Source organism: Hyaena hyaena, unplaced genomic scaffold, assembly GCF_003009895.1.
Source record: "Hyaena hyaena isolate Hyena2069 unplaced genomic scaffold, ASM300989v1 scaffold_820, whole genome shotgun sequence".
Taxonomy (NCBI): Eukaryota; Metazoa; Chordata; class Mammalia; order Carnivora; family Hyaenidae; genus Hyaena; species Hyaena hyaena.
The window spans coordinates 211,180-235,715 of NW_024081454.1; the positions used below are offsets into that span (position 1 = coordinate 211,180).

At 50.8% G+C, this 24,536-nt stretch overlaps 1 protein-coding gene across 1 annotated transcript in view; it reads right to left on the minus strand.

The window, feature by feature from the left end:
• LOC120221855 (arf-GAP with SH3 domain, ANK repeat and PH domain-containing protein 1-like) overlaps positions 1–24,536 on the minus strand; it is a gene marked incomplete at its 3' end in the record, with an annotated part of 252,331 nt that overhangs the window by 209,520 nt on the left and 18,275 nt on the right. The window contains exon 2 of the mRNA XM_039219470.1: positions 4,315–4,400. Within this exon, the coding sequence (XP_039075401.1) occupies positions 4,315–4,373 (59 nt within the window). The remainder of the gene's footprint in view (positions 1–4,314; positions 4,401–24,536) is intronic.

Here is a 24,536-nt window from a genome sequence, read left to right on the forward strand (position 1 = left end):
CCCCCCCCCCCCCCCCCCACCAACCCGGGCCTGAGCTTCCCCAGGGGTGGCAGCAACACCGAGGCGAGCTGTGATTTTAGCCACTCGTTCACACACACGACGACATCAATAACTCCTCAGACCAAGCACGAGGTGGCCGGACTTCGTCTCAGTGTGTGTAGGAAGTCTCTGCTCTGGGGTTGCCCCTTCCGCTCTCCTGAACCCCCAGCTCCGACTCTCCTCTGCTCCACGGGACACCACGCGTAGGGTGACAGTCGTCACCGTGACAAACACGAAGAGGAAGGCTGACCCCTGCTCGGTGGCGGTGAACAGGGAATGGAGGAGCCGGCGTTCTGCAAGGGGATGTAGCCCTCCCATGATCGTCTCCCCCACCCCCGATGCTGGAAGCTTTGGGTGGAGGCAGTTGAGGCAGACACCCACGTCATCTCAGCAGATACAGACCATCATGCCTGGATGAGTCCCCTCCCGGGGACCGAGGGGGCCCCACACTGAGCCTAACCCCGTGCCATCGATCTGTACGGCATTTGGCCCTTTCTTTTTCTTCTGAACAGAAAGCCCCGTGAGAAAGAGACCATGCCGGCTGCTAGCTCCCTCGGACCCCGAGCACTCTGGCTCCGGCCCCTGGCACCGAGGTAATGAGCAGTGATCCACATATTATACGGAAGAGCCAACGCACAAACACAAAGAAACAAAGGTAGTAGGTTACAGTTAACACGGGCTTTGCCACCAGGCAGGTGTGGGTTTCACTCATGCTCTACCTGCTGCATGATGTGTTTTTACTGACAATATAATCTAAATGCATAAAATTATTTGTGTCACAGGGGTACCTGGGTGGCCTGGTCAGTTAAGGGTCTGACTCATGGTTCTAGCTCAGATCATGATCTCACAGTTCGTGGGTTCAAGCCCTGCATGGGATTCTCTCTCTTTCTCTGTCCCTCCCTGCTTCTCTCTAAAATAAATAAAAAAATTTTTAACATTTATTTATTTTTGAGAGTCAGAGAGCCAGAGCATGAGCAGGGGAGCGGCAGAGAGAGAGAGAGAGAGAGAGAGACAGAATCGGAAGCAGGCTCCAGGCTCTGAGCTGTCAGCAGAGCCCCACACAGGGCTCGAACACACAAACCGTGAGATCATGACCTGAGCCGAAGCCGGACGCTCAACCGACTGAGCCACCCAGGCGCCCCTCTCTCATATAAATAAAAACATTAAGGAAAAAAACTGTTAATGATCTGTGCCACAGGTGTGTCATCCAAAGACTCTCTACGCCTGTGTCACCAGCGCCCAGCTCGGGGAACAGAACATCCGCAGAACCTCCGTAGCGGCCTCAAGCTCCCTTCCCGTCGCTACCCTGACCACCCAAGGGTGAGCCACTACCCCGCCAGCTGCAGGACACCTCCCGAGTTACCCGTCCTTGCCGACTCTTCACCTCAAGGTGGGAAAATGATCCCACGCAGTGTCTAGACTGCATGTGCAGTGTCTGGCCAACACAGCGGCACCCTGCTCACAGTAGGAGTCACGGAAGTAGCAGCGGCCACGGTCCTGGCAGCAGCCACAGCAGCGGAAGGAACGGGAAAGGGGGTGGTAACAGGAAGCAGTAGGATCAGTAGCTGTAAAAGCAGTGGTCCCAGCAGAGGAGGAAGGGTGGCGACAGAATCCGTGTTCTCAGCAGCAGCGACAGGACCAGGGGCGGCTAACACTTAGACGGTGCTCATCATGTTCCAGGCTCTGGTCCCTACCTTTACGCACCTAATGCTCGGAGCCACCCTTATAAAGATGCACAAAATATGATTTCGCTGAGGCACAGAAAGGTTAGGTAGCTTTCCCAAGGGCATGGTAACTATGGAGCAGGGATCCAGCAGCAGTCTGGCCACAGAGCCTCCCCTCTTTCTTTCTCCCTCTCTCTTCCTTCTTTCCTTCCTTTCTCACATCCTTCTATTCATTCATTCATTCATTCATTCAGAGAGAGCAGGGGAGGGGCAGAGAGACAGGGAGAGAGAGAATCCCAAGCAGGCTCTGCACACTCAGCGCAGAACCCGACATGGGGCTCCAACCCACAAACTGCGAGATCACGACCTGAACCGAAATCAAGAGTTGGAAGCTTAACCGAAGGAACCAGGGCCTCTCCTCTTAAAAGCAATCTTTCAGGGGCGCCTGGGTGGCTCCGTCGGTTAACCATCCGATGTCAGCTCAGGTCATGTCTCCCGGTTCGTGGGTTCGAGCCCCGCGTCGGGCTCTGTGCTGACAGCTCACAGCCTGGAGCCTGCTTCAGATTCTGTGTCTCCCTTTCTCTCTGACCCTCCCCTGCTCATGCTCTCTCTCTCTCTCTCTCTCTCTCAGAAATAAAAAAATAAAATAAATTATTTTTTAAAAAAAGCAATCTTTCAGTAACTATTTGCTTGGCCACGAAAGGTCTGTCCTCTAATGGTCTCTTCTCCGTGGACAAGGAACAACTCTCCATTCTGGCAAGCACATGGTCTCGTGGAATAAAGGCCACGTTTCCCAGCCCTCCTTGCAGCTGCGCAAACAGCCCAACTTCGAGCCAATAGAATATAAGTAAAAGCAGCAGGTGCATGACCCAGCAGCATCCTTACATGCAGAGAGCCTGCCTTTCTTCTTCTCTTGCCTTCTTCCTGCCGGCAGATACGATGGCCTGAGCAGCAGCAGCTACAATGGACCACGAGGTGACTTGGGCACGAAGGCCCGCACGGCAGAGAAGTGAGAGCAAGTTCCGGGGGGCTCACAGATTCCCGCAGCGACCCTGCACGACTTGTGTCCGAGCTTTCAGGTGAGGGAGAAATAGACCTAATAACTTCTCTACGCCAGTGTTCCTTTAGCTTTTACACGATTCCTAGCAAAACCTAATCCTCAATAACGCCTTGGGTTTTTGCAATTATAATTAACGTCACCTGAAAAGAAGCCCAAACTCTCTCTTCTGGGTTGGACTCTTGACTTAAAAACAACACAAAATAAAACGTGACCCTGAGTATCCCTCCAACAGACAAACTATGAATGTGAGCATACAAAGCCTCATTGGCCCCGGAAGGTAGTAACAGTTTCTTGTCAGTTCATGCTGGGGTCACGCTGAAGCCTCTCAGGTCGGCCTCCCTGCCTCCAGACTCTCTCATCCATTCAGGATACTTGCTTGTCTTATACTTAAAAACTACTTTTTTCCTAAACGTTGAAATCATTACAATGCTCCATACGTGCCCACTGTACACAAGTCACTTTATTGTCTAATTTTTTCTAACCCGCAAGCAAAAGTGTAAAACATAAATATGATGATTCCCCTTTCAGAGGTAAGGAAATGAAAGAAAGAGAGAAGGTCAGTGGTTTGCCTGACGTCACACAGCAAGTTGGGGGTAAAGCCAGAATTCCAGCACTCCCTCCAGCACCGACGCTCCTTCCGCCACACCAAGCTGATTTCTGGGAAACAGGAGCCAGAGCAAACCCATCCTGCGCCACGTGACCCTGGCAACGTTAAGGTTCTTGGACTCTATCTTCTCTGCCTCTTCTTGTTTGGTGTAATTTTTTTTTTTTTACATTTATTTATTATTGACAGAGTGAGACAGAGCACGAACAGGGGAGGGGAGGAGAGAGAGAAGGAGACAGAGCATCTGAAGCATGATCCAGGTTCTGAGCAAGCTGTCAGCACAGAGCCCGACACGGGGCTCAAACCCACGAACCGTGAGATCATGACCTGAGCCGATGTCGGACACTCAACTTCAGCGCCACCATTGTCCGGTCTAATTTTTTATCATCCTTTAACACAAACCTCCACCCACTGAGGCCAGATGCCACGGATTCCATCACACGCCCCTGCACCAGGCCTCAGTATTCCCAGCTGCAAAATGGGGCAAATCATACCTCCACCAAGAGGCAACCTGGCATAGAGGAAAAAGGCAGGAGACCTGGAATCAGGAAAAACTGACTTCAAACCCAGCTGGGCACATTCTTTACCTGTAAAAGGAATGTAGTAGTTCCTTCCTGGTGGGATTACTGAGCTGACTGGATGGCGTTTCTAAGAGTCGCTCGGCTGTACTCAGCCCCTGTCATCGATAGTGTCCTCCTTGTTACTATTCCTGACTTCATTGTGGCACCACCGCCCTGACACCTTCCCTTCTGCACAAAGGACACAGGTGATGTGACAGCAAGCGCTGTGAAAAGTTTACAGCCTTACAAATGCCGCACATCTGTTAGCCACTGATATTCACACCCACAGTGTCTCTGAATGTTGCATTTCAACCCAGCCCCTCTCGCAAGAATCCCTCCACATTTCCCGGCTGGGCTCTCTAGACAAGATGGGATGAGGTCACTCACCGATTCCATAGTGAATCTCTCGACGAAAAACTGGAGAGCCTGGAGGCTGAAGATCTCATGTCTCAGCCGTCACATCAGAAAATTACCTGGATGGGGGAGGAGAAAAGGTGACAAGCGTCATCCAGTGGGACCGGGCGGAAGACATGGTCTCAGACCAACAAGTGGTTTCACTTGGAGGCTGGCGTCCTCATCAGGAATGTCCCTACACCACCGAGTGGCCGTCCGGGAACGGAAAGGAAAAGAGCCAGCGAACCACTCTTTCCGCCATCCACTTTGGAGCCGGTATCTCCATCCTTGGATCCGTGCGAACGCTCAGGATCCTTCGTGCGTTCTATTTCTAGCTCTACAGTGGAGAGCAATTTACAAGTCATTAACTTCTCTAAACACAAAATCAAAGTGTGCTCACAGGTGCAACAGACAGGCGGACCCATGCAGCTCTGTGCCCACGGGGAACGTGGAGGTGTGCCCCCAGCCAAGGGAGCCAGCTCAGGGAGGAGGTCGAGCTATTTGAATGTACATATTTCAGAGCAGCCCCTCTGAACCTGAGAAGCATTTTAATTAATGCATGCATACCGAAGCTTAATTGCTGAGTGCACAGAGCACAGGAAGTCGGGATGAAAAGTGTTATGTAAGGGAGCAGCTTCAATGTTTGCAGAACGGAAGAGAAATAGAGGTAGGGAGGGAAAACAAGATGAGCCCAGAGATTGCTGGGTCCTTCTCCAGGGATCCCTAGCTCAGAGTGGCACCTCCATCTGGGGCCAGGACCCACGGATACTCTGGACCCACCGTCTTCCTACCCCCAAATCCATTCCCCATCCCAAGTCCTGTCTCATTTACTTCCTAAAGATCTCTCAGCCTCTCTCTCTCTCCAAGAGACCAAGCCTCCACCGTTCCCACCTGGGTCCCTACAACTGCCTCCTTCCTGGTCTCCTCTCATCCCCATCTCTCCCTCTGAAATCTGGTCCCCCCCACACTGAAGCTAGAATCACCTTTTTTTTTTTTACCTTTTATTGTAGAGAATTTTATAGACACAAAAATAGAGAAGAGTATCCCGAACCCCACGCACCTACCGCCGAGCCCCGATCACCATCAACTCACAACCAACCTTTCCTCTCCCCACATTCTTATTTTGGACCAAATAATCCCGCCATTTCTGTCCTAAATAGAACAGCATGTGTCTGCAAGACCGGGCTTTTACAAAAACATAATTGCAATACCGTTACCACACCTGAAAAAATTATATGATTCCTTGACATCACCAAATACCCAATTTTCAGATTTCTAACAGTCCCATGAATGTCAAAATGTTTTTTAAACAACTGTGTTTAAAATCCAGATCCAAATAAGCTCTACGCTTTATGATGGGCTGAGAAGCAGAGTGAAAAATTTTAAACACCAGCCTGATTCTATCACCCCCAGCTCTCCACCCCAGCTTAACGTTCTTCAGTGGTTTCTTAGTGCTTCACGATAAAGCTGGAATCCTGTAACATGGCTCCCTCTCGTCCGTCTCTCTGGCCCCTCTTGTCTACTCAAACTCTCGGCTACAGGCATGTGGCCTTCTTTCAGATTCCGGGACTTGCCAAGGTCCTTCTCTTTCAGGTCTTTTGCTCATGCTCTTCCCTCGACCTGGAAGGCTTCCTCACTTACCATCCTTGCCTAGTTAACTCCTGTACTTCCTGAAATCTTACTTCTTCAAGGAATCTCTTCTTGCTCCTCCAGATTAGATCATGGAATGTATTTCAGTTTTCATTCATAGCTATGCATTCATTAGTGCAAATACTGACTAACATTCGTTGGTTTCATTCAATTATAAGCTATATGAGCATAAAGAGTGTGTTAGGATTTCCTCATCACTGTGTTCCCAGCGCCAATTACACAGCGCTCACCACAATATTAATAGCTATTTGCGGAATAAATGATCAAACCATCTCCTTCAAGCTAAAATGCCAAGAATGATTGACTGAATCTTCCTGAACCTTGAATCAGACCTTTAAACTGGACAGAGAATGGACAGTCTTACCCAAAATGTGATGTGTTCAGGAAAGCTGAAATGATCTTTAAAAAGAAGGGCGATGTGGGAAGACTCCTATTTCCCAAATTCAAAACCTACTGCAAAGGTGTAGTGATCAAAGCAGAGTGGTGCACGAGTAAGAGGCGCCATGCTTTCCCTAGGGACCGGAGACCTTCCTGTAACACACCCCAATCCCAACCTCACTGTCACACCCCAGGCCCTGTCATCTGCATGAATCATCAGGGCCCCTCCCAGCCTGGTCCTCCACCTGCTATTTCTTTGCTCTCCTCGCTTCCCCCAAGCGTGGAGGCTGCATCACTTGCAGACAGTCACTGCTTCATTCAATGAAGAGTCACCTCCTTCATTCTCTCCTGGAATTCGAATTACACACTTGCGCCCTTGGTCATGTGACTTTGTGCTCCTTCCCGCTATGGTCGGTGGTGTTTATTCCTTTTCCCCACTGGATTCTGGACTGGACCATGGGCTTATTTAAGCAATGGCTTGTGGATGCAAGTGGCAGATAGTGTATGGTCCCAGGTCCTTCCCCCTGCACCACTGTGATGTGTCATGGGATGAATACGTCTCCCCAGACCCCGTTAGCTGTGACCTCGCAGTCTGGACCCCAGGCTGATAACATGTGGAGCAGATCTGAACCCAACCAGAAGCCCCCCGCCCCAGAGCAAGCGGAGCCCAGCCTAGATCAGCCAAGCCACAGACCCATGAGCATGAACACCAAGACCTGTCATCAAGCAAGTCGCTGCAGTTCTGAGGATTTTCAAATAAACTGACGAATACACATGGCAACACTAATTTATGGACACTAACAAGTATCAGCACAGGTTGGAAAACATGAGAGCCGTGCAGATGGACAGCACAGGCGATTGGCAAAGAGCCTACTTACAGAATACCTCCTTGGTGCCAATGTGGCCCTCGCAATGATCCTGTAAGGTAGGCAGCTCTGGGCCACCTTTACAGGTGAGAAACCTGAGGCTCTGAGATGTGAAACGATGTGTCCAAGACAGTATGGGGCAGAACTGGGATTCCAACCCAGGTTTTCTGACTCAAAAAGTCCAAGCCAGGCTTCTCTTCCACAAAAGGGTCTCATAGATGCTCAAAGACAGACCACACGGGCCCTCAGTCCACCAACCCACCTCCACTCTTGTCCCATTTCCTTCGGTGGGTCTCCAGGACAGGCTACTGCGCTCCAGTAAATAGCCACCAGGCTTCAAGTCCAATCTCCCCAAGTTCCAGTCCAGCTCTGCCCCTGACCAGAGCCTCACCTTGGTCAGTGAGCCTCACTGGCTCTCAGACCCCCTGTTTGTGAAACGAGGCCACTCATCCTCGCCTAGCCCACGTCACTAGGCTGGTGTGAAACTCCAGAGAGATGGCGGGTGGCAGAACTGTGTGAGGTGTGACACCAAAGTCAGCTTAATTCCTGCTGCTGGACTTGGCAACCACTCACAGCAGGTTAACAGCTACGTGTATGTCAGTATCTCACCCACGCGGCTTTTAGACCCATTTATGCTCTGAGACTGTTTGCTTTGTTTGTTTTTCAAACAGAGATGTTTTCTATTTATAAAAGCAATCCAGGGCCATTATGAAAAATACTAAGGCATGAAACTAAAATCTGATATCATCCAAACACCTACAGATAAACACTGTTGGGATTTTAAGGCTATTTCCTTTCTGGGATTGGTGTTTGTTAAGAATGAAATAAACAAAGCCTTTGAATTAGCATGGTTTCCTTAGAACCAGGGAACTACCAGTAATTTTTAAAAAATTCCCCTTTGTAGGGGCGCCTGGGTGGCTTAGTTGGTTAAGCGTCCGACTTTCGCTTAGGTCATGATCTCGCGGTTCATGGGTTTGGGCCCCACGTCAGGCTCTGTGCTGACTGCCAGCTCAGAGCCTGGAGCCTGTTTCAGTCTGTGACTCCCTCTCTCTCTGACCCTCCCCTGTTCAGCTGTCTCTCTCTCTCTCTCTCCTAGAAATAAATAAAACATTTAAAAAAAATGAATAAACATAAAAAAATTTTAAGTTGGCCCTTAAAACAAATGCATCTGGGTTAGAATTCAGAATATGGCTCTTTGATGAGTTATTTATCTTCTACTAGTTTCCTTTCATATGTTTATCTATTTATTTTTGAGGAGGGGAAGGGACAGAGAGAGAGAGAATCTCAAGCAGGCTCCACGCTGGCAGCGCAGAGCCTGACACAGAGCTCAAACCCACAAACTGTGAGATCGTGACCTAAGCCAAAGTCAGACACTTAACTGACTGAGCCACCCAGGTGCTCTGGGAGTTTCCTTTAAAAATTGGGATCATTGACGTCCCTATGTCATGCCGTGGCCGTGAGAATCAGTGAGGACACGCAGTTAAAGAAAGCACTGAGCAAAAGGCTCAGTTCCCAGCATCCCATGAATAAATGGGAGCTAACGGTGGTGGTGGTAGTGGCATTACGGTCTCATTTGATCCTTACAGTCAGCCTACGAGAAGGTGAAACTCAGAGGTTAAGGAGCTTGTCCAAGGCTATGTAGGTTCCCACTTAGGCTCCACTCCACGGGGGCCCCTCTGACACAGGCGGAGAACACGCCACAGGACCACCATGCTGGGGTGGAGGCACCGGGGTATTTTGGCACCAACTCCCACGCACAGCTCCACATACCCTGGGTGTGAGATAGGAGGAGGAAACTCACACAGCACGTATAAATAGGTGCTCAGTAAATACATGTCAGGGTAAGTGAATGCGTGGTATCAACCCCATGCTCTTCTTTACAACCTCTCCCTTCCTGCTACCACCGGTGATTGCAGATTGAGAGCAGCTCCCTGCTAGAGTGAACTGGAATTCATTACCATCAAGCAGCACATCTTTTATCCACCCGTGTTTCTGCTTCTTCGATAGAAATTCTATCCTGTAACTTACAGTATGTCATTCGGGACAGCAATTCCTGCAGGTGACGCAGGAACAAGGGATATACTTCACTTGGTACATAAACCCCCCCTTTACTGCCAATCCCCAGATAGGTGTGGAGTTTTATTCAACAGAAGTGACTTCATGGATGTTGGGATGTATATCCCTTTAGAGAGGATATTATGAGCTCTTGAGTCATCCGCAGCTGGCCACGGCCTGGACAATGTCTTTTTTTCCCATAACATCATGGCAAACACTTTGCCTATTTACTGATGTGAGTTTTTCCTGGTCTTTGGAAGTTGTAACTTAGCAAATCAAGGAACTAGAGAAAATAGCCTAAATACGTATTATGTTAATCTTCCTCTTATCTATTAAAAACCTATTTGTCCAGGCCCACTTGAAATTCCCCCCCTTCCAAGAGGCTTCCTCCAACAATCCAGCCATCTTGAACTCTCCCGTAATGGCAGCAACAGTGACCCCTACTGGGCACCTTCTATGCGCCAGACCCGTTCCCGCCATGTTGGCCACCTCGATCCTCACCCAAATCCTACAAGGAACTGAGACTGTTTTGCAGATAAGAAAACTGAGGCTCACAAAACTTAGGTAACACGTGGTCACACAGCTACTTGGTGGTGGCAGATTCGGGATTCAAACCTAGAACAGCCTGACTTCAAAAGCTCAAGGTTTTCCTCACTACGCTCCAGAAAACAGTATAAATTAAGACTGACTATGTCCCATTATTATTTCCTGACTGTTTAAAATAGGTTAAGTCTAAGCTTCTCTCCTCCAGCGATTGTTGGAACGGTGAGTGGCTGAATGCTGGGGCCGTCTTGAGTTGGCCACGGGGATTCCGTACAATTACTACGTCTCAGTTTCCACATCCACTAGCAAACGAGTCCTACCTCCCTCGCTGCCCCCAGGAGCCCCGAGTTAGGCACCTGTGGCCTCTCTGGCCAGGTAACTCTGGACTCTGCTCATTCTCCTCATCCATCTTCCCAGTCCATCTTCCCAGTGTCCGCCAGCAGGTGGATGGGATGGCCGTTCCTAATGACCCTCTCTGCCCGGGACTATCCAATCACCTATGATACAGAAGGAAGCAGACAAGACTCTGTGGAAGTTCGCCCCAAGAAAGTCAAGAAAAATGGAGGTGAGGACACCTCTGGACCTGAGCCTGGGCCCCCTCCCCCTGCCTCACTCGCTGGCTAAAACAACAATCAAAGATGGTTTGAGTCTCTCCTCTCCAAAGAAGAGGTCAGTGAAGGGCCCACAATCCAAAAGACTAGGGAGAGGGACACCTGGGTGGCTCAGTCGGTTAAGCGACCAACTTCGGCTCAGGTCATGATCTCGTGGTTTGTGAGTTTGAGCCCTGCATCAGGCTCTGTGCTGACAGCTCAGACCCTCAAGTCTGCTTTGGATCCTGTGTCTCCCTCTCTCTCTGCCCCTCCCCTGCACACATTCTGTCTGTCTCTCTCTCTATCTCTCTCAAAAATAAACATCAAAAACATTTTTTAAAAAAAGACTTGATAGAATCACTTTCTGTTGGATTATAAATTCATGATGACTGTGACCAGAGAACGTACATCCTATGCCCTGAGCAAACCACACAGGACAGAGAGGAGGTGAAGTCGGGGTTGGCTGAGCTCACCTTCCAGCGGGGGCAGGTGGGGCAGGGACAGAAACAGGAGATGCTATGAACACTCTGAAGCAGTCTCACACAATGTCACAGGACCTGCCTCACACATTTATTAGGTGCCTACTGCATACTATTTCCAGTTGGCCAGAGCCTCCTGTCATGACACTCACCCATTGGAGAAATGCATCCATCCACTCATCTGTTCGTTTATTGAAAAACCAGATGTTACGCTAAATGCCAAGGAGACAATGATGGTTAGCAAAATAGCCAAGGTGTCTGCTCAGAGCCCCTGTTTAAGAGAATGATGTTATTTATTTTTGAGAGACAGAGACAGAGCATGAGCAGGAGGGGCACAGAGAAAGAGGGAGACACAGAATCTGAAACAGGCTCCAGGCTCTGAGCTGTCAGCACAAAGCCCGATGCGGGGCCCGAACCTACGAACTGTGAGATCATGACCTGAGCTGACGTCGGACACTTAACTGACTGAACCACCCAGGTGTCCCAAGATGTTAACCCAATAACCCCAGGGGCGATGAGAGAAAGGCAAAGTACTAGGTGCCACGGGAGCCTACACACCATAGTAAGCAAGTAATGACCCTCACCGGTTTAGAAAGTTGCATCCTGAAAACTGTCAATCTTAAGATAAACAAATACCAGACAAACAGCTTCATGAGCCCAGGGGAGCACCACCAAGTCCCCGTGGAGGCCAGGGGCTGCGCGGCCAGCTAGGCTCACTCACTTGTCACACGACCCCCTCCTCACCGCAGCCAAGGCAGCTGACCTGAGCCGGTGCCTGAACAACATGACGCGTCTCCTTCAGGGTCCCCCGGGAAGAACAAACAGCAAGTATGGAATGTGTGGGTGCTGGGGGTCAGGTATGCCATCTACATCCTTTCAGACAGCTGGGTGTTTGCTCTCAGGGAGCACGTGGAGCACGGAGCCGTCTGGACGGCTGAGCCCCTGCCCGTGCCTAGGTAGGAGGGCCGCGGGCAGCCCAGGGCACGGGGGACCTCAGGCAGAGGAAGCAAACAGCCTCCAGGGCAGGAAGGCTTCTGTTCCCTCTATGGCACTCGCGACTAATTGCTGCGTGACTTGGACAGTAAACTTCACTTCTCTTTTTTTTTTAAGTTTATTTCTATTTATCTTGAACTAGAACCAGCAGGGAAGGGGCAGGGAGAGAAAGAGAGAGGAACTGAAGCAGGCTCTGTGCTGACAGCAGATGCAGGGCTCGAACTCATGAACTGTGAGATCATGACCTGAGCCGAAGTCGGATGCTTAACTGACTTGAGCCACTCAGGCTCCCCCGTCTGCCAGCTTGTGTCTTCTGAAAAATGGGGGCGGCAGCAGACTATTAGGTGCCCACACATGACAAACAGTTAACACTCACAAGTCCATTAAAGGCCAAGTTCATCCTACTGTAAGCAACATCTGAGACTTTCTGCCCAAGGCTTGCTCTCAGGCCCCGGGGGGCAGCAGCTAACACTGGCAGGGTGGCCCTCAGACAAGGACATGAGAACTGCCAGCACAGAGCAGATGCGGATGGGCGAGTGCCACCATCATAACCACCTACGGCTAGAAAGGGCACCCAGGGCCCAGAGTCCCGACTCAGAGGCCTCTCAGCAAGGCCGGCACCGCAGACATGGTCATCACGCTGTTGTTCCTGTCCACGGTCAAGGCCTGAGAGTCACCTTCCAGGGCCAGAGCCTCAAGGTCCCAGCCTCGTCCCGCCGGAGGATGGAAAGGATTTTGCCTGGAAAGGTATTCACCCCTCCCCCACCCCAGCAGGGGACCCCATTGCTAAGCGCTCACTGGGTACCCTGCAGACCCAGTGTGGGCAGCAGACCCTCTGCCACCTCTGGTTACGCTGAATCTCCCGCAGCCCCAAGTAGTGAGAAGCCCACCTGTCACCGTGTCCCCAGCACAAAGCACAGAATACAGATGACACAGGAACTGGAAAAAATAACACAGCTAACATATACCCGTGTTACCTATGTGCATCGGACACTACACAACGTAACTTCTTTCACCTTCTAACACCCCCACGAGACAAGTATTATCACTGCTCCATTCTATAGGGACAGAAATTGAGGCTAAAATAGGAGGAGCATCTTGCTAAAATTTTTACAGCCCGTAAATGGAATCTAGATCTGCTTGATTCCAGAAGATTCTACTTTCCCTTAAATCCCACCTGCCCTTCAGAGCAGTGGCAGCCTCAGGAGAGAGGGCTCCACTGTATGCATTTCTCCCCCACGTGGGGGGCTAAAAAAGACCAGTGATAAGCGGGGAAGACCAGCCTCCCTATGCAAGCACAAGCTCCCCGAGGAGGAGAGCATCAACCACCCGGCAACTCAACTTAGCAATACGGCTTGTGATCACCTTATTCCTCCCACCCGTGACACCCATACTTCCCATTTGCTCCCAGTGCCAAACCACAGTGTGTCTTACTATCAACGCAATTTAACATGGCAGAGTTCTGGTGCCTCCTCCAACCCCGAGATGATGTCAAGAATGCATGTCACAACCCAAGGCATCTCAGAATCAAAGGAGAGAAAGTATATCTAAGACATGTCGAGATCTCATCTAGTGAAAAGCCCAGGACAGTCCTCGGAAGGCGGTCAATCTGAGAACCCAGCGGCCTGAATAATCTCCTTCAGACCATCCAAGGAATCCATCAAAGTGCACCTGCCCTGCATGAGGTTCTGGCCCACAGCCTCCCATCTACGAGTGGCTCGGGCCCCATGCACAGCTGCACGTCAACTAGAAAAAGGAAGTGAATTCCTCACTTGATGGTCCACCCGTAACCCGATCCAATGGCTGCCCATTCTACTGTGAAAGTGTGATTTGGCTCTACCTTCCGCTCTGCCATTCACTCACTCACTCCCACAACAGTTCAACAGACGGCATCACACACCAAGCTGGGCCCCTTCCTCCCACGGAAGGCAGGAAAGTCAACCGACAGTCATCAGTACCTGTGAGAACGGACGTGGATGCAAAGCACAGAAACGATTCAGATGATGGGACAGAGAGCAGCTGCACGGTAGGGGGGCGGGGGGGGAAATGGTAGCAGCATCAGGATCTGAGGGATGAAGTGGGGAACCAGACAGGGGAAAAAAGTATACAGGAAGAGGGACTTCTTTTTTGTTTGTTTCAATATTTATTTTTGAGAGAGAGACAGAGAGACAGAGAGACAGTGTGAGCAGGGGAGGGGCAGAGAGAGAGGGAGACACAGAATGGGAAGGAGGCTCCAGGCTCCGAGCTGTCAGCAGAGCCCCACGCAGGGCTCGAACTCAAGGATCGCGAGATCATGAACTGAGTCAAAGTCAGGTGCTTAACTGACTGAGCCACCCAGGCGCCCCCAGGAACAAGGACTTCTAAGTGCACGGGGCAGCAAGTTCGATGCCACAGCCTAAGACACAACTTATGTTGGACAAATGTTTGCTGACCACCCTGATGCATCGAAGGCACAGCGGTGACACCTGTCCCAAACAGTGCCTGCTGAGCCCGTGCTCCCTGGTGCTCTGTGACAGCGTGGCGGGCCAGGCCCCGCCCAGTGCGTCTGAATTACTGCGAGGCCAGCCAGGTAGCCTCCCACTCTAGGTCCTCAGTGCTCCTCCCCCTAAATACAGCTTGCATTCTGGGGGTCTAGACAAGTCGTTCCACCCCTCAGCTTCCGCCTCCTGTCCGCGCACACGGGACAGTTAGCCGCTAACTCTGGGGCTGTTGTGCAATTCCGGGCAGGTGGTAGATGCTCAGTGCAGTGGGAGCTCCATGACGGGAGGGACCTTGTACACAGAAAACATGCCTGTCCAAAGGACTGGATACGTAGGTTTTCAAAATATTTAATTGTGACTTTAAAAAAAAATCAACAAGGGCCCCTGGGTGGCTCAGATGGTTAAGCATTCGATGTTGGCTCACGTCATGATCTCATGGTTCGTGAGTTCGAGCCCCATGTCAGGCTCTCTGCTGTCAGAATAGAGCCTGGTTGGAATCCTCTGTCCCTCTCTCTGTCTCTGTCCCTCTCTCTCTGTCCCTCTCTCTCTCTCTCTGCTCTTCCCCCACTCAGGCTCTCACTCTCAAAAATACATAAACATTAAAGGAAAAGACTACATAGGGGCACCTGGGTGGCTCAGTCAGTTACACATCCGACTTCGGCTCAGGTCATGATCTTATGGTTCGTGGGTTCGAGCCCCGCATCAGGCTCTGTGCTGACAGCTCAGAGTCTGGAGCCTGTTTCAGATTCTGTGTCTCCCTCTCTCTCTGCCCCTCCCCTGCTCACGCTGTCTCTGTGTCTCAGAAATAATTTCTAAGAAAAAACATTACAAAAAATTTTATTAAAAAAATTTAAAAAATACATAACCCAGAGTTTACCATCTTAACCAGTTTTAACTGTGCAGTTCAGTAGCGTTAAGTATATCCACTTAATAGTTGATGTACAATAGATCTCCAGGAATTTTTCATCTTGCAAAACAGAAACTCTAGACCCATTCGACAGCATTTCCCATGTCTCCTCTCCCAGCCCCCGGCAGCCACCACTCCACTCTCTGTCTCTAGGAGTCTGGCCACTTGAGATACCGCATGTGAGCGGAATCTTACAGCATTATTCTTTCTGTAACTGGCTTATCTCACTTAGCATAACGTCTTCCAGGTTCATCCACGGTGTAGCAGGTGTTCAAACTCCCTTCATTTTTAAGGCTGGCTGGTATTCCATGGTGGAGGTGCCACATTTCGTTCATCTACTCCTCCACGGGTGAACATCTGGGTGGCTCCCACCTGTTGGCTATTTTGAATAGTAAGTATGGGTGTGCAAATATCTCTTTGAGATCCTGCTTTTGATTCTTTTGGATACACGCCTGGACTTGGAGTTGGTGGATCACGGAGTCGCTCTACTTTCAATCTCTGAGGACCCAGCAGGCTGTTTTCCAGGCTGTTTTACAATCCCCCCCAACAGTGCACAAGGTTCCAGTTTCTAGCCCTCAAGGTCAGATGAATGATGTATCTGTGATGAATAATGGCCACAGCCTAACAGCACAATAAATACTTCTTGATGGGCTGACACTTTCTCTCTAGTGACTTCCAGTCTCCACAAGAGGACCTGAGAACAGAAAACGTGAACAAAATGCCACAGGACTACGAGGACACACTTGAAACCTCCATGTACGTACAAAGGCTAACTTTGCTCCCTGACCACACTCAGTACAAGAAGTTCCTCCAGGACAGGGGTCATGACTTACCTTCCCCTAAATCCTTGGTCTTGATGTGTAAGGTCCTCCCGGCTAAGGGGCCTGAAGAGCAGCAAGCACACAGCACTATTTACTGAATGGTTACGGAGGGGCAGGTTCAATCAAGGAAGGCTTCCTGGAAGAAGATGGCTTTGAAGGAAGGAGAGGACAGTCTGGCAGAGCAACGGAGGCGCAGGTGTGGCTATAGAGAGGGGCCTGACTCATAGTTTCATCCCATCCTTGAAGGCAGAGGCAGTTTGTGGTAAGCCTGAACACAGTAACAGAATCACCTGACATGATAAAAAAGCAACCACCTGACATGATGATGCACCATGCTGTACAGGTGCTCGGTAAATGCCTATTGACTGATGTCCTGAATGAGATAAAAACGGCGGGGGAGGGGGACACCTACGTGGCTCAGTTGGTTGAACGTCCGACTTCAGCTCAGGTCATGACCTCACGGTTCGTGAGTTCGAGCCCCGCGTCGCTGACAGGGCAGAGCCTGCTTGAGACCCTCTGCCCCCCTTCCTCCCTGCCCCTCCCCTGCTCATGTGCTCTCTCTCTCTCTCAAATAAACTTAAACAACAACAACAGCTAGGAAACAGCAGAAAGACTTCTGTATGAGTGGCCAAACAGGGAAACGGGGGCTTCCTTTCACACGCCAGGGAAACAGTCATGTGACCTAAACTTGGCTTCCCACCCCACCACCTCCGGTCAGCAGGAAGCCCTGGAAGAAACCACCTGTGAGCCCCACCCTCGTGACCAGGCAACAACAGAGCTGGGGAAACCCCGATCCTCAAAGTCCCTTCTGGAATTCCACCTCGCTTCTTAGGAAAGTTACTGCCTGTACATCTAGAAGGATCAGCCGGTGTCACAAAACCTCTTTTCAAAAGTAAGTGTCCCCAGAGTCGAGGCTCCTTCCTCCTAACGACGATTTGCATGGCTTCTCCTTCACAGCTGTTTGTCTCCACGGTGCAGGGGTGACACCTGGGCTGGGCGCTGTGCCCGGGAGCTGCTGACCGCTGCAGGCAGGCAGCCACGCCCTCAGCCCTCAGCGCTGCTGGAGACACCGAATTCAAGGTGCCCCTCAGGGCGCAAGGGCCCTGGGAAGTCACCCAGGCAGGCAGCAGCACAGAGCAGTAAGCAAAGGAACCCCACACCCTGTCCCTATTCTTCCGGAGACCTTGGGGAAACCGGAAGACCCCCCCCGCATAGCGCAGTGTCTGCCTCAGAAGAGGCTTGTCGAGGGGTGCCTGGGTGGCTCAGGTCCTGATCTCATGGTTTGTGGGTTCGAGCCCCACGTCGGGCTCTGTGCTGACAGCTCAGAGCCTGGAGCCTGCTTCCGATTCTGTGTCTCCCTCTCTCTCTCTGCCCCTCTCCCATTCCTGTTCTCTCTCTCTCTCTCAGTCTCTGTCTCAAAAATAAACATTAAAAAAATTTTTTAAATAAAGAAAATGCTTATCGAATGAATTAATAACCCCCTGAACACCACACTCACACCAAGACTTTCCAGGCACGCTTTCACTGCCTATCAGAGCCCAGGCACCAACCAGGCACCCCCAGCTCGACAGTGCCATGGGTCCCCTCAAACCTCTTGCTTTGCAACGGTCTCGAACGTAGGTTATTCACCCTAAGCATCATCTCCTGGGGCCTGGCGTGAACCGAACTCTCTCAGAAAGCAAGGCTTCCCGCCTTCCCCGGCCCTATCTTCTCTGGATGACAGAGAACCACAAGCATGCAGTCGGAGGCAGGAATGTCCGTGCCCGGAAGTGGCAGGAGGTGTGGCCTCAGCTATGTGTCATGGAGACAGGACCATCTAATGAAAGTGCAGGGGCTCCTCCAAGCCTCAGGTGCCATCACGCCCGGGTCGCCTAACTGCTCGCTGCTGCTTCCTGGGAGCCTGGGAGACAAAGAGGAAAGGGCAGAGACTTGCCCCTCTGGCATCATAGAGGCCTGTGTTGACCAGAGTCCCCTCCCCCTTGTTTCAAACATGTTACAGCCTTTTTTACTTTTGAGAGAGAAAGAGCGAGAGTGGGGGAGGTGCAGAGAGAGAGAGGGATGGAGGATCTGAACCAGGCTCCGAGCTGTCAGCACAGAGCCCGACACGGGGCTCGAACTCACGAACCGTGAGATCATGACCTGAGCCGAAGTCGGAGGCTCAACTGCCTGAGCCCCCCAGGCGCCCCTCCAGAGGCCCTCACAAAGGACTTCGTGTGCCGGGTCAGCCTGTTTCCTCTCTGGACGCAGTTTTCTTGGCTCGTTGTGACAGGCGAGATTTGAGTGGAAAGGCCAGTCCCCCATCGCGGCCCTGGGGCTGTTGTGGAAAGGCGTCAACTGAATCGTGCGAGCCCGCAGGGCCCACATTTGCCTCAGCCACGGCTAGACCTACTCACGAGAGACAGAAAACCTGACAAATACTGGCTGAAGCAGAAAACCGGAGGGCACGGAGAAGCTGACAAAACTGGAGAGTCCAGGGTCAGACGTGACTTGGGCGTGGCTGGATCCAGGGACTTGAACCATGTGGTCAAGGAAGGTTCCTTTCCATCTGCTGGCTCTGTGCTCCCACAGGGAGTTGGGGGTGGTATGGCAGGCAGACTCGCCCTCGGGGGCCACCGGCTTTCAGGCTCAAGTCCAGCCACAGCGCGGCCGTCCCCCCAAAGGAAACGCCCCCTCCCCGTTCTAATGACAGTCGCATGCTGCCTCTGACTGTGAGAATCCTTCAACAGGCCTCTGTGGCCGGTGGCTGGGACATTCGACGGGCTGGGTACTGCTCGTGTGCCTGGTTCAGGAGTTGGGTCAGGTCCACAGGACCCACATAGACTAAGTAAAGGAAGGCACTTCAAAGGAAAGTATTTGGGGGGAGGGGAAGGAGCAGGAGAAGGAAAGGGAAACGTGGGGTGGGGGAGACAGAGGGAGGAAGAAGGAAGGAAGGAGGAAGGAAGGAAGGAGGAAGGAAGGAAGAAAGGAAGGAGGAAGGGGGGCGGAAGGGAAAAACCTGGTGTAAGCTGCTACAGACAATTTTTATCGTTAGGGAATGAAGTAGCAATGGACTTCAACTTTAAATAAGACAGAGAACAAAAGGAGACTGAGCTCTTTATGTCTTTTTGTTCCCCCGTAACAACTTCATCAAGATGTAATTCATACACCATACATTTTGCCCATTTAAAGTGTGCAATTCAATGGTTTTAATATAATTCACAGAGTGGTGCCGCCGTCACCACAATTGATTGTTGAACCTTCCGTCGCCCAAAAAAGAAGCCCCACATCCATCAGCCATTATTGCCCATTCTGCCCTGGCCGCTCCCGGCAGAAACCCAGTATGACTTGTATCTCCACAGATGTGCCTATTCTCGGTATTTCGTAATCGCACAATAGGTGGGGTTTTTTTTAAGTTTATTTATTTATTTTGAGAGAGAATGTGTGAGTGGGGAAGGGGGGCCAGAGAGAGAGAATCCCAAGCAGGATCCACGCTGTCAGAGCACAGCCCCATGCGGGGCTCGAACCCACGAACTGTGAGACCATGACCTGAGCCGAAATCAAGAGTCGGACATTTAACCGACTGAGCCACTCAGGAGCCCCTACGCAGGGTTTTTAAAATTCTGCCTCTTTTGTGGCAAAATCTGCAAAAAGGCCCCATTTCCTGAACCTTCCTGAACTCAGGCGTCTGGCTCTGATGGAGTCAGGCCTCGCTCCCTGGAATGGTTATTATGGAGGTGGGCCACGGGGGGGCACCGGGGGGCTGGGAGCCCGTCCCGGGGGGCCTGGGAACGCCAGCACCTGCTAGAGGTGGCTCGCCACCGGGCACCATCAGCCCCCCATCGGGCGCCTGCCTCCCTCCCGGAGGCCTTGGTTTGCACCTCTGGCCTGGTTAGTGGCAACGTGGACAGAGCGAGGGCTTCAGTCAGTCAGGTTCCAAGGAATTGCCCTGGAAGGGCCCGGAGGGTTCCTACCCGTACCTTCCTCCCTCCTGAGTTCATGTGGGATTCCCCTTCTCTCCAGAAGCACATGTTCCCGCACGTGTGGGCCCAGCTGATTCAAAACCATCCCCGCAATTTGCTAGTTATCGGTCTGGCGGGGAAGGGGATCCAACTGGGGTCAAAGAGACCCGAAGCTGGAGGGTTCTGGGAAAGCTCTTCTTGGATCTCCTGGAAGAGGCCTTGGCCGTGCTGTTTTGTCTCTTCCTCTGGCTCAAAGCAGCTGCAGCCGGTCTCACGCCCGGCCTCGGGGGGAAGCCCACGCACGAAGAACAGACCCGAAGAATGCCAGGACGCGGGAGCCGGGGCTCCTGGAACAGAGGCGAATGCTGGGTCCTACTTCCCCACGCGCCCCTCACATGCCACTCTCCCCCGACTCTGTGCCCCCAATGGACTTCTAGGGACTAAAGCAAGGGCTCCGTACCCGTCTGGCTGCAGGATGGTTTTAGCCAACAGGGAGCCCCAGCTGGAGACCAGAGCGGGGGAGGGTAATACTCAAGTACCAACCCCTCCCACCCCACGCCCGCCCTGGCGGTCACTGTGAACTGGCTGCCACCCTCACCCCAAGTCTCAGCTCTGGTCAGGCCCCCGCCCCATTGCCCTCACTGTCTCCCGTCTCCAGTTACAGGTCCCTCCCCATGTGTCAAGCCAGGCATGCCACAGGATCCCAAGGCCACCTGCCCTGGGCACTACCCTACCCCTGGAGCCTCGCTACCCCTGCTCACGCCTTCTTTCCTTAAGTTTATCTGAAAGAGAGGGAGAGAGAGAGAGAGAGAGCAGGGTAGGGGCAGAGAGAAAGAGAGAGAATTCCAAACAGGCTCCACTGTGTCAGCACAGAACTCACGAACCTTGAGATCATGACCTGAGCCTACATCAAGAGTTGGACACTTAACCAACTGAGCCACCCAGGCGCCCCACCAGCTCCTGCCTTCTTCAAGATCCCTTTATCTGGCCCACAAGCATAGGAATAGATGCTCAAAAGCATTAGTCACTAGGGAAATGCCAACTGAAACCGCATTTACCATTCCTACCCGCTGGCTCAGCCATAATAACAAACACACACAAAACATAAATAACAAGTCTTGGAGAGGAGGTAGAGGTATCAGAACCCTCATTCACTGCTGGTAAGAGTGTATAATGATTCAGCCACTTTGGAAAAGTTTGGCAGGTCCTCAAAAAGTTAAACTTTAGCGTTACCAGGTGACTTATCAATTCCATCCCTAGATAAATACCCCAAAGAATTAAACACAGGTTTTCAAACAAATACTTGTACATGAAGGTTCATAGCGGCACTATTTACAATAGCCAGCAGTGGGAACAACCCAAATGTCTATCAATGGATGAATGCATCAAAAACTATGATCTATCCACACAGTGAATTATTCAGCCATAACAAAGAATGAAGGACTGACATATGCTCCTACGTAAATGAACTTCAAACACATAATGCTAAGCGTAAGAAGCCAGACACAAAAGGATACCTACTATATGGCACAACCCACACAGCTAATTCCATAGAGAAAGAAAACAGTGAGGGAGTGGGGGGGGGGGGGCTGGGGAGTGACTATTTAATGGGTACAGGGTCTCCTTCTGGATGACAGCATGATGGTTGAACAACACTGTGAATGTACTAAATGCCACTGAATTATATTCTTTAAAACGGTTAATAATTACTTTCAGCATGTCAACGTTACCTCAATTAAAAAATATTTTATGAAATTCTCCTTGAATTATCTTATTTCAAGAGTACTGTGTCTTGTACGGAGAATGACCAACCCCCCCCTCCCCTGCCACCTTGTGGACTTACAATTATATGAGTCAAGGTACTTTCTTGTTTCAATTAAGCCCATCTTGTTCTGTGCTTCAGGAAACTTCCTAACTGGCCGAGCCACTCAACCACTTCCCAGCTGGGTGGCCGCGGGCATGTGTCTAAGCTTCTCTGGGTCTTAGTTTCCTCATCTGTACAACAGAGCTAATAATACCAACTTCACTGGGTTGGTTTAGGATTACTGGGGCATTAATTTAAGCAAGTGTATAAAATGTATCTAGAACACTAGGTGGGGCTCAAAGGGTGATGCCATTCATTCCTTTAATACCAAATTATGACTCTGCCTCCTTGGCAATTAATGTCTGCCTGGTAGAGGTGGTACCAGGTTCAAATGAGGGCCATACAGCTGTTCCTCAAAGCTCCGTCCCCTCTCCCTCCTGGGCACATGGCCAGGCGACGTTTCCCAGACCCTCCTGTGGTTAGGTGGAGCCCTACATCAGACGTCTGGCCAAGGAACGAGGGGAGAAATGTTATTTGCCATTTCTCGGGCCAACACTTTCAAGAAGTGTGTGGTGTGTGCCTCTTCTGTGTTCCGTATCCCTTCTGCCAGTGGATGCACACAGTGACTGAGCAGTGGACAGCAGGGCCACAAAGGTGGGAGATGCCTCAGTGTGTGAGTCACCCCACGGAGATTAGCCACCTCTGAAGCAGAAATACACATTCTGGACTTCCACGTGAGTGAAAAACAAAGCAAAACACCTCTTATATGTGAGCCGTTACCCATTGTGGGGACTATTTGTTACTGCTGCTATGAGCACTGTATTACTAACACACCATCCCAGTCTCCTGGGTGTGAAATAAATGTCTATAGAATTGAACTGTTCAAGGTTTCACTAGTTTATCAAAAAGATCTTCAACTGAACACTTTCTCTGAGCCCGATCCTACACTAGGTCTGCGGGTACCAAATACAGTAACAGTATCTGCTCGCGAGAAGGCACAAAATAGTACAGGAGACAGACGTGTAAACAAAACCAGTCATTAAAATGTTTCAGATGCCTTGACACACGTCTATGCAAACAAGGAGATGATCAATTCTACTGGGAATCAGGCTGGTCAGGAAAGGCTTCCTGGAAGGGGAGACACTCAGGTTCAGGAGAAGGGGCTCATGGAGCAGACCGATACCACGAGCATTCAGAGCAGAGGGACCCATCTGAGCAAAGGTGTGGCAGCCAGAAACAGGGAGGAAGCTGCGGGGTGGAGGAGGGAGGAAAAGGAGGAAGGAGGTGGGGGGGAAGGAGGGAGAGGGAGGGAGGTGAAGAGGAGGGGGAGGAGGAGAGGGAGGAGAAGTGTGAAAAATGACACCGAAGGGACATGGAGTTGGACCGTCACAGACGGCCTTACCAGAGAGCAGACAACTATACGACCTCACACAGCAGTTGAGTACAATCTGCACTAGCACTTTCCAGAGGACGCCTGGCTTCCTACCTCCTGGATACAGAGGCAGTTCTGAGCAGGTTAAGGGGATCGAGCCACGAACGAGCCAGAGGTTTGAAGGCACAGGAGCTGGGGTCAGATCCAGCTGTCACTGCTTACTCTGGGACCTCGGGCAAGTCAGCAGGCGGGCTGGAGCCCCGGTTTCTTCACGGCTGATCCTTTCCATTCTCCTCCTCCTTCTTCTTTTTTAAGTTTACTTATTTTGAGAGGAGGGGGAGAGGAGCAGAGAAAGAGGGAGAGAGTGAATCCCAAGCAGGCTCCATGCTGCTGCAGCATTTGGCCAAAGGGCTCAATCCCACAAACTACAAGACCGTCACCTGAGCCGACATCGAGAGTCAGCTGGCCCTTTAAAGTACTGAGCCACCCAGGGGCCCCTCCATTATTCTTCACGGGTGTAATAAAGGCACAGCTGGAAACGACCTCAACACCCATCAGCGTCACCTTCCACACTGCTGCTGAGGCAATTGAGGCCCCCAAGGTTAAGCAAGCAGCCTGAGGTCACGGTTGAGGGCAAAGTCAAGTCTATGTAAAAGTGCAGTATTAAATAAAACGAAATCACCAACTGGCTTAGGTCAATTCACAACAGCGCTCATAGCCCATACTCACACCGCTTTCTACTTAATTTATGACGTTCTGATTAAGAAAGTATTGCATGATATCTAAAACTCAATGGTAATAAATATAGGGACCAAGAGTGATACAATCATCATAGGATCATAGGATTTCCTTTTCTTCACTTTGATCTCATGAGCCAACCCTCATTACAGATAAGAAAACCGAGGATTCCCAGCGAGGGAACACAACGTTCCCAAAGACACAAACCCGACTGGAGTGAACAATGGGATGCAACCCACGATTTTGGGTCTCAAAACCTGTGTTTCCCCATAATATCCACTCATAGCAACAAAAAAGCTGATAGTTATCACCAAATGAGTCAGAATATCTCTGGGACACATATATTTACTGGAATAAGGTGCTGAAGTGATAGGTGGGCTGCTTGTTTTGGTGACACATATACTAAAATTGAAATGAAGCGGTGGCTGGTCGCTTTAATATACAAAGAGTTGCTACAAGTAAAAAATAAATAAATAAAAATATGAGCAAAAGCTACACACAGACAACTCATAAATTGAGAAAGCCAAGGGCTAAGAGATGAAAATATGCTCAACCTCAATATTAAATTTAAAAATGCAGATAAAGGGGCTCAGTCAGTTAAG